This window comes from Microtus ochrogaster, linkage group LG3, assembly GCF_000317375.1.
Source record: "Microtus ochrogaster isolate Prairie Vole_2 linkage group LG3, MicOch1.0, whole genome shotgun sequence".
Classification (NCBI taxonomy): domain Eukaryota; kingdom Metazoa; phylum Chordata; class Mammalia; order Rodentia; family Cricetidae; genus Microtus; species Microtus ochrogaster.
Genome location: NC_022029.1, coordinates 46,432,864 through 46,443,694, shown reverse-complemented (window position 1 = coordinate 46,443,694; position 10,831 = coordinate 46,432,864). Strand labels below are relative to the sequence as shown.

Sequence of the window (10,831 nt, the reverse complement as noted above, 5' to 3'; positions counted from 1 at the left end):
TGTTTGGCTCATAGGGAGTGGCACTATTAGGAGGTGTGGCCTTGTTGGAGGAAGTGTGTCACTATGGAGGTGGGCTTTGAGGTGTCATTTATGCTCAAGCCATGACCGGTGTGGCGCTCTCCTTCTACTGACTGCTGATCAAGACGTAGAACTCTCAGTTCCTTCTCCAGCACCATGTCTGTACGCTGCCCTGTCTTCCCATAATGATAATGGACTAAACCTCTGAGACAGTAAGCCAACCCCAATTAAATGTTTTCCTTTGTAAGAGCTGCTGTGGTCATTGTGTCTCTTCACAGCAATAGAAACCCAAACTAAGACAGGTCCTTTAGTTTTCTAACCATATTTCAAAATGAGTTTGCCGATTTAACAACACACAGAAGGCTGTTGAGTATGACATAGTAGCATATGCCTCGTAGAGGCCAGTTAGGGTTATTTAGATTCCTAAACCCCAATCCCAACCTAATCCAACCCAAATCTTGTTAGGCCTCTGATTGATATTGACTCTGTAAGTCAGTTTGAAGATATCTACTTATGTCAACACGAAATCTTTCAGGCAACAACATGACACACCTCTACATTTACATAGGCTGTCTGTAATTTCTTTTAGCAAGGTTCTATACCTTTCAGTCTTCAGTCCCCTTCATTATTATTAAAGTTATTGTTGGTGGTGCTAGAGACTGAATCCAGGGCAAGCACTCAGGCACTGAGCCATGGACGCCCCGTGCTCTTCAGACACTCTACATCTTGTAGCTCCACTGTAAAGTGTGTGCACAGGCTCCCTGGCACTCTCTGGAGTTGGTCATGTTACTGTCAAAGACCATTTATCTTCTTTTCAGAATTTATGCTTTGTGTTGCACTGGCTAGGTTTTGTAATGTAGCTAATTGTAAATAGACAGCAAAATTAGACCTGCAGGACATATAGGAAGGAATGTTCTGGAATTTAGTCTTTAAATGTTGGCACTAGCAGGAGTTTTTTGTGTAAGCATTTCTCAGGGGAGGAAGTTTGTCCTATGTCAGATTGCTTTTCTGCATCTACTAAAATGATCTTACAAATTTCTTCATGTGAATTATACTGATTCATTTTAATATAATATATAACTTTGCATTCTTTGAACAAACTAAACTGATCATGGAGAATTAACCTTTGCACATCCCCTCCCCATCGTTTAAGCACAATATATTCAACAGTAAAGCCATCAGGGCATAGAGTTTTCTTTGTGGGAAATTAATTATAATTTCAATTTTTTTAACAAACATTTAACAGATTTTTTTGCTAATTTTCTTTTTTCTTTTTCTTTTTTTTTTTTTTTTTGGTTTTTCGAGACAGGGTTTCTCCGTGGTTTTGGAGCCTGTCCTGGAACTAGCTCTCTAGACCAGGCTGGTCTCGAACTCACAGAGATCCGCCTGCCTCTGCCTCCCGAGTGCTGGGATTAAAGGCGTGCGCCATCACCGCCCGGCTTTTTTTTTACTAATTTTCATGTCATTTTCTTGTGTGTCTTTTAAGAAATATGCACATTGCACCTGCATTAACCTCTTTTTTGGTAGGTTTTTGAGACAGGGTTATACTGCGCAGCCCTGGCTGGCCTACAATTTAGTTTGTAGTCCAGGCTGGCTTCAAACTCACAGATATTTACTCACCACTGCTTCCTAAGTGCTGGGATTAAAGGCATTCACTACCACATCTGGCTGGGTTATTAACTTTATTGAAGATACTATTTCCTCTCATACTTTCAATTTCTGTAAGATCTGTAGTGATGTCCCTTCTCTCATTCCTGGCATTGGTAATTTGTATTGCTTTTCCTTTTCCCTTGATCAGTATTGTTAGGAGTTTATACTAAATGTATTTATATTTTAGAATAACTAAATTCTGTTTGATTTTTTTCTGCTTGATCTGTATTTCAAAAAGAACATTACAGATAAAATTAAAGCCTCTTTCATTCTCTTCCTACACATCTCCTTCTATTCCCCAGCATCCCCCTCTTGTGAGTGTCAAAATGACTATTCTCCTAAGGAATACGTATATTCAATGTATTCAAACAATGCTGCACTCTGGTACTCTCCTGGGAGCCTCTACTCACTCACCATGTTGCCTGCCTCTGCAGCCAGTCGGGCAGCATAACGTGCTATGAGCCGATGCTCCTCATCCAGCCGGCTAGGACTGTCCAGGACACTGCCAAGGAGATAAAATCCAACAGGTGTCTATTAGACATCTCTAATTCTTGTTCTGTTCTTCAAGGAGAAAGGCTTATAGCTAAGAATGATAATTATTAGTAGACGTCTGTGTCACAGATGCTAAATCTTCCCAGACAAAAAGATTCAGGAAAATAATGGGGCTGAAAGTACCATCCCCATGTATCCATATCGGCAAAGGGGCAATTTCTTTCTAAATGAAGGGTTAAGGAAAGACATCCTGCAAAAATCTGAGATAGGGATTACTAACCAAATGTTTGGGAAAAGTAACTTTATAGAGCCAGGTCTTGAACTAAAATGAGACTTAAGAAAACTATGTGATCATAAAAAACAGAGGGCTGAGAAAATACTTAACACTGGCTGAAGGAAAAAGAATCCCAGCCAGGGTTGGCCAAGAAAACTGTCTAGTTGGAAAGAGTCCGTGGTATTAGACATTCCCTTTTAACACCATTTCTCCTGTTGTACAATGCTCATTTCACACATGGGGCGAGTCTGAAGTAAACCGGTCCATCTTCCTCTTCCACCTCTCTCCTCTCATCTTTTTAGGGAGGTGGTGAGTTATTTCTGTATTGCCCACACTTAGCTCCCAATTCTCCTGCCTGAGTCTCCCCAGAACAGGAATTACAAGTGTGTACTACTGTAACATCCATTACTCTAACAATGTAAGAACCCTCGTAGATGAGGTACCAGATAATATGGTACCAGATAAAAAGAAAATCAGCTCTACAAGTATATCATCCTCCTCCTCCTCCTCCTCCTCCTCCTCCTCCTCTTGATTCTGGGATTACAGGCATGAACCACCATGCCGACTAAGAAGCTTTAGAGAAACAGGGATGGATGATGATTTGACCAGAGCAATGTGAGATGTTAAGGCAAAAGAATTATATAAGTTGTGCCTGGACCCCAAAATGAGTTCAAGGACAGCCTAGGTAATTTGTTCCCAAATAAAAGGTAAAAAGAGGCCTAGGGATATTGCTCAATGGTCATGTATTTGCCTACCATGTGTGAAGCCCCCACGTCAATCCTTAGTGCCACAAAATAAAACAAAACAATTATTGGTTATTCAGAATCAGTCAAGAACTTTATGATTCCTTCAAAGCAGCATGGGACTCATTTCCTTAGACTGTGGATCAGAAAGGATGCAGTACTCATCCATCCTCTTGCTCTTTCTGAACCAATGGTCATCAATCCTTGCTCAGGGACTTGAGGATGCTAGCTATATCTGCCCTAAACTCATGGGCTGAACTATCAGATAGCGGTCTCTGCAGTATTCTGCTACTGTATACTGCTACTGCCACAGATGCTTTCAAGCACCCCGGGCAACTGCCTTTACCGACAGAACGTTACTTACCCTGCCTGAGATAAACACTTCGTTCTCAGAGATCAAGAACTGGGACAAGAACACAGACACCATCTGGTGCACAGGGAGATTCTCTGACAGAGTATGTAATTATCAGCTCCTTTCTCCCCCGACAGGAGAAGTCCATCAAACCCACCTGGGAGTCTGTAGGACCTGATTGTTCCCCCAAGACTTTAAGGAGAGCGAATGCTCCTAAATAAAGCTGTTGCTTAGTCATACTGGTAATTGGAATGATATAAAAGACAACAGTTAAAATAGTCCTTTCCATTTATGTGTGTTTTTACTTTATCCGTCTAGTGTGTAATGTATGTGCATGCATGTGTGTTGGCAGTCTATCACGGCATGGCAGTGGAGGCTGAAGGGCCACTTTTAGGAACTAGTTCTTTCCTTGTACCACCTGCGTTAGTTATCATGCTCACTTCCAAGGGCCATCTCACTGCCCCAAACAGTCCTGTCGTAGGCACGTGGTCCTCAGTGACAACTGCTGAAGAAGAGGACATAAAACCACATCTCCTCTGAGAATGTTCCAGTTTGGAACTCCAAGCGTCTCAGTGTGTGGGACTCCCCAGTGTAACCAGCAGGGACTGTGCCTTACTGTAGAGGAGACTTTCTAACTCCATGCTGAGGTGAGTGCCAGGCTTGGCCAGGCTCCTTCTCTTATGGAAGCCAATGCTTTGGCAATTAACTCTGCCAATCACAGCTGGCAGCTGTTCAATCACACCACACATGCAGAGCTTCTCCTGCTGGCAACCCCAGGAACCAGATCTCACCCCCTCCCTCAAAGCAGCCTTGGCTGCGCTCCCGGTGCTGCTGCTCTACCAACTAACCGTGTGCAGTGCTGCAGACGGGCCACATAGGAGGCTATCAGCGCATGCTCATCGGCCAAGAGATTGGGCATGTCCTGGCTACACTGTAACCTGGGAATGGTGGAAGCAGAGACAGCAAGCATGACAAGTACAGAGGGAGAAATGAACATGGATTAACACCAGTAAACTTAAAAGTAGAAGAAGCAAACAAATCACGATAAAGAAAACAATAAAACCACAATGCACAATGGAATATGGTGTTAGGTCACGGAGATCTGTCTCACTCCTACACAGCAGTCTTTTCCGTTTCTGATGTGGCTGACCGAAACACGTCCTGAAGGGAGAACCCTGCTCCCCAGTTCTGCCCAGTTACCTTTCTCCTTAGTTACCCTTTCCTTTGTACTAAGGTGATCAAGCACCTAGATTTAATCATAATTAGATCTAAGGCAATCTTTTAACCAGGGAACCCCGGTCTATATACCTGTGAGATAGTGAGATGTCTCACAGAATCTCAATGTTACTACACCTAATTTTTTAAAAATATTTATTTATTTGTTATGTATACAATATTCTGTTTGTGTGTATGTCTGCAGGCCAGACCTCATCACAGATGGTTGTGAGCCACCATGTGGTTGCTGGGAATTGAACTCAGGACCTTTGGAAGAGCAGGCAATGCTCTTAACCGCTGAGCCATCTCTCCAGCCCTACACCTAATAATTTTGACAGTGCCCTAATGTCTGAAGCCCACTTGAAAAATTTTCAGATCTTACAAAATGTCCTTTTCAGTTAAAAAACAAAAAACAAAAAAGAACATCATTCAAAGTAGGTTTGCACTACATTTGGTTGATATGTCTCTTTCTTGTCTGTGTTTGATTGACATATATATGTTTTGAATCCAGAATAGTTTTCTCGTTCCCCTGCTTCTTTAGTATGTTTGTAAAGAAGTCAAGACACCTTGTGGAATATTCCACATACTTGGTTTCATTGGCTGTTTTCTGTAGGGTTTGTTTTTCTAGTCTCTGTAATTACACCTAGATGATTAAGTTTTTATTCTTGTTTGTTGTTCTTCAGCAACATTCAAGATGACCTCTATCATAGACTTATGGATGATATTATTGGCCATACTGCTCCGTTGTCACTTACCCCCTACATCCCCTACACATCTTTTCATTTTATTGTTTCTGTATGTGTGTATGTATATGCGCGTGTGCGTGCGTGTATGTGTGTGTGTATCAAGGTCTGACTATGTAGCCCCGACTTTCCTAGAACTCAATACATAGACTAAATTGGCCTTGAACTCAGAGATCCACCTGCCTCTGCCTCCCAAGTGCTGGAATTACAAGTGTGCGCTACCAAACCTGAATGTTTCTAGCATTTAAAAAATATTTCTATTTCTAATTATGTGTAAGTGTGTACTTGTGTAAGCATGAATTTGTGTGCATCAGTGTGTTGCCTTGGAGGCCGAAAGAGGGAAGGAATCTCCTGGAGCTGGAGTTACAGGCAATTGTTAGCTGACCAGTGTGGGCTAGTTGGTCTATAAATCCCCAGGGGATTCTTCTGTCTTTTTCTGTCTCTGCCTCTGATCATGGAGTAGATGTGCTGGGATTACAAATATGCACCATTCTATCTGGCTTCTTCATGGATCCCAGGGATGCTTGCACAGCAAGTACTTTTGCCTACTGAGCCATCTTTTGGCCCTGAATTTCTTCTCTCTCTCTCTTTTTTAAAGCATGTGATGGACTCAATGAGAAAGTGTCCCCCCCGCCCCCTGCATGGTCTCAAGCATTTGAACACTTGGTCCCTGGTTGGTGGCGATGTTTGGCGAGGTTTAGGTGGTGCAATTGAAGAAAGTTTGAAGAAAGTATGTCACAGGGACAGACTTTACCATTAAAACCCTCTCACCACTTCAGGTTGCTCTCTCTGCTCCGTGCCTGCATCTGCAGATAGGAGCTCTCAGTTTTGTGTGCCTGCTGCCATGCCTGCTGCTGGCTGCTGTGCCTCCTGGTCATGGAGGATTCCTAACCCTCTGAAAAGATAAGCCCAAACCTCTTCCATGATCAATCACCTGGGCCACAGTGCTACCACAGCAACAGAAAAGTGGCTCATTCGATGTACGTGTACATGTGTTTGGGGGAGTGGGCACACATGCACCCTGGCATGTGTGTGCCATCAGAGGACAACCGTCATGACTTGGTTCTCTCTTTCCACCATGTGGTTTGGTGGCCTGAACCTTTACGTGTTGAGCCATCTAAATGGCTCCACATCTTGAGAAGTGGTTTCATAGACCTCATTTTGTTCTCAAACTTGGTATGTGGCTGAAGCTGGTGTTGAACTCTTTTTTTCCCCTGAGAGGGTTTATTTCTCTGTGTAACTGTGGCTGTCCTAGAACTCCCTATATAGACCAGGCTGGCCTTGAACTCAGAGATCAGCTTGCCTCTGCCTCCTAAGTGCTGGGATTAAAGGAGCGTGCTACCATGCTGGTGTTGAACTCACGATCATTCTACCTTCACGTCCCAAATGCTGGGATTACGAGCATGTGCCAAACACACTCAGGCAGGCATAATTACTTCTTCAGACTAATTAATCACCGACAGCAACTGAATCAGCTTCTGTTCTAGTAGAGGAGGTGGAGAGTAATCGTTTTAAAAGAATCACTCATTTTGCGCATGCACATACATGTGTAGGCAAGGGTGCCATGGCGAGTGTGGAGGTCACGGGTCAGCTTAGTGACACTGGTTCTCTCCTCTCAGCATGTGGGTTCTGAGGATGGAACTCAAGTCCTTAGGCTTGGCTGCAAGCACCTTGACTCACTGAGCCATCTCAGCAGCCATGAGTAATAATTTTGCAGTATAAGCAAATGGTAATGATAATGCCGTGCAGAAAGTGGATTGTGAATTGGATGGAGAGTTTTAGATTTTTAGGTGAGATGGTGACATTATGGCAAACTTTAACACAATGAGGTCAGTCTTGCAACTCTTCGGTTTCTATTCAAAGTGCTAGACATTCGGGGGACTGACCTCCAAAGAAGGCTAAAAGCATCAAGTGACCTCTAATGCTCTGGTGGACCATTATTCTCTAATACTGTCTGCCTGAGTGGAAGCCGTCCTCCCAATTACTAAGGACCAGCTGCTCTGCTGAAAATGTCTATTGTACTCTCGGTTTGAAGGCGCTCAAACACTCAGCCATACCCCTCTGTCCCATTACCAGGCCCATGGGCGTGCTGAAGAGAAGTAATAAGAGTCATCTCCATATTTGAGATTCTAAATAATTTCACAGGGGTCAAATTTTGTACCTTTGATTTCCCCCCTTGCAATAATCAGAAGATACTATTAACAACACAGATGTGAAGGCCTCTGAAACCTGCTGTAATTGGAGGTCATTATCTCCTGTGCTGAATTCAGTAATGAACTACGACAGACTGATTTCCAAAGAGCTGTTTTTGGTCTGTGATACTGCACAGTCTAATAAGAGAAGTCTGTCTTTAGAAATACACTTTATCGCTTCAGCATCCTTGTTCCAAATTCATGAAGTTAAAGAACCTGCTTGTCTCAAAAGGCCAGAGAGTGAGTATCTTAGGCTTTGGAGGGCACGGGATTTTTGCTAGAACTGTTTGGTTGCCGCCAAGGAGGAAAGCAGCCACAGACAACATGTAGTCAAACAGACACAGTTGTGTGGCAACAAAGGTTTACTTACAAAACCAGGCTGCTACCTGCAGGGTGCAGCTCGCAGTTTATTTGGCGGCTGAAAAGCAGTCTGAGGCCAGACACATCTCACTCATTATGCCAGCACCTCTGCAGGGCTCAGGAGTCTTTGTTTCAAATTTGGGTCAATATTAGCAACCAAAGAAGCCTAGAGCCACACTGACTGACTTGACTAGTATGTTTAAACCTACTTTCACTCTGAATATGTTCCAGAGTCCCCAGTCCCTAGGACACTGATGTGGGTGAGAGACTAAGGATAGCAGTCACACTCTTCCATGTTGACACAATCCAGGGAAGAGAAGCTTCAGGATGAGCATGCTCTATGTCCAGGGAATCCTCTCCAGCCATGGACCAACTGCAAGGGGCTCCAAACCTAACAGGGTCAGCCCAGGATACAACATACTGTCTGTATTGTTCCTGCCAGGCCTGTGGTTGTAAATATGACCACACAGGTCTCAGGTGCTTTTCAATTTGGTCCAAGTTTGACGGGAATGTGGTAACACATACTAGACAACGCCCTACAAGATGAATGAAGGCCAACGAGCAAGAAAAGGACAAAGAGGCACATGAACTAACTGGCCTTTGTGGTTGAACCAGAAGTCAAAATAACAGTAAGAGAGCCAATATTTAGGAAATATGGCAATAATAACAAGCTAAGTCAGAAGTCAAACTCAACCCAGTTAGATGGCTCAGCAGGTAAAGGCGCTTGCTACCAAGCCTGATACTAGAATTTGATCCCCAGGACCCACACGACAGTGGGAGAAAACCAACTCCCACGAGCTGTCCTTAGACCTGCAAATGCCTCTCTTTCCCCAGTACATAAAAACACAATACAAGTTATTGTTTTAGAAGGTAGGGTTTGATACAAACTCTCTTTATATACTCTTGGCTGACGTGGAACACTACCTATAGATCAGGCTGGCCTCAAACTCATGGAGATCTATCTGCCTCTGCCCCCTGAGTGCTGGGGTTAAAGGTGTGTGCCTCCACACCTGGCTAAAAACATAATACAGATTTTAAAAGTGCGTATCAAATAAAATTTTTGTTTGGTTCTTACTATGTAGCTTTCGTTGTCCTGGAATTCACTCTGTAGACCAGGCTGGCCTCAAACTCACAGAGATCTGTCTGTTTCTGTCTCCTAAGTGCTGGAATTAAAGGCCTTTGCCACTATGCCCAGCTTTAAATAAACAAATAAATAAACGAGTGAAATGAAAAGCAAAGCAGCCACTGATATGTACACTTAATTGGTGAACTAAATTATATTTAAATTTTAACTCACTAAAGGTTAAAATAGTGATGTGGTCTCTTCCTCCCTTCCTGCCCCAGGCTCCAAGTCCCTGTGGTTCTCCTGTCCCTGGTGTTGTGGGGTTCTTCGGGTCTCTGCTTTGCACATCCTGCTGCTCCCGTTAGTGGTTCTACATCTTAATTCCCAACCGCATCACTCTGACGGCTTGCTGGAGCAGAGTAGAAAATAGCTTAGTGGAGCTACTATTCACTGAGACTAGGTGCTCAGGAGGAACAGGTTTGAGAGGGAAAGTTAGCTCGGGTACACACATAGGGAGTTTGAGATTATTTCTGAGTAGACCTCAGGAAAATGATGTGGTTGGGAATTAAGACGTGGTTTCACTAACGGGAGCAGCAGGATGAGCAAAGCAGAGACCCGAAGAACCCCAGAACACCAGGGACAGGAGAACCACAGGGACTTGGAGCCTGGGGCAGGAAGGGAGAAACAGACCAAACTCTAGTTATACTGTATACTAGATATAGTTATATTTAGCATGTAAGAAAAAAAATGCAATGCCTCTGAAATCTTGTTGTTGTTTACAAGTCTAGGAAGGGAAAAGACCATCTGGTCAGACAAACAAGGCACTGAAAAGAAGGCGCGCCATGCAGCTCTATTAGCAGTGCAATCTAACAAGCTCAGCCAGTGAAACCAGCTGATTCCAACAGCAAATCAGAAGACAATTCTCTGGCTCCTTCTTGCACTCAAATTCAGAGAAATGTTAGCATTTTGTTACAGCAGGAGAAACCTGGCCCCTGTCAAAGGGGCTGGAAGCCATCCAGGGAGACTCTAATTAAAACACAAACACCCAGGGGCTGGGGGGGGGGGAAATGACTCTGCAGTTAAGAACATCTGCTGCTTTTGCAGAGGACCCGCGTCCAGTTCCTCGCACTCACACAGGGGCTTACAGCATTCCTGTAACCCCAGTTCTGGTATGCTTGACACCATCGTCTCCTCTGCAGGCATTAGGCACATGTGTGCTTTACACACATGTTGGCAAAACACTCACATGCGCAAAATTAAAACAAAAAAAGGAAACAGAAAAACCCATACCAAATATCCAGAATACCCAATGACTTCAACAGGAAAGGCCTCTGGAAATGGGGACAGGATAGGGACACACACTAAAAGCAGTACTATAGAGTTCCGGTAGGAGGCAGTAGCTGTAGATCAACCCTGGACAAGGGACATCCCTCTATGGCAAAATGTATAATGAGCACATTCATCAGCGTGCAGCCAGCAGTCGTTTCCAGATGCTGGGACTCTAAGCTCTATAAGGCAAAAAATGTCCCTCTCGTCTATGACACTTTAGGTAGTCCTGTGGGCAAATCAAGCTTCTTTTTTCCTGTCACTGCATTGGTGTTGGAGCTGATGTCCCTGCCTGGATTATCTTTTCTCTTTCTTTCAGATTCATTTTTATTTTGTGCAGAGAGAGTGTATAAGGTACCTGTGCACGTGTGTGGATACACATACCTGTGGTACGTGTGTGTGT

General features: G+C 43.8%; 1 protein-coding gene across 9 annotated transcripts in view; it reads right to left on the bottom strand.

The window, feature by feature from the left end:
* The window catches only part of Dtnb (dystrobrevin beta), a 209,021-nt gene that overhangs the window by 46,026 nt on the left and 152,164 nt on the right, over positions 1-10,831 (bottom strand). For 7 of the 9 annotated variants that reach the window (XM_013351397.2, XM_026785974.1, XM_026785972.1 and 4 more), the window contains exons 11-12: positions 4,378-4,467; positions 2,083-2,170 (exon numbers count right to left, since the gene is read on the bottom strand). In XM_013351397.2, coding sequence (XP_013206851.1) covers positions 2,083-2,170; positions 4,378-4,467 — 178 coding nt within the window. The remainder of the gene's footprint in view (positions 1-2,082; positions 2,171-4,377; positions 4,468-10,831) is intronic. The other 2 variants (XM_013351398.2, XM_013351399.2) reach the window with 1 other exon arrangement.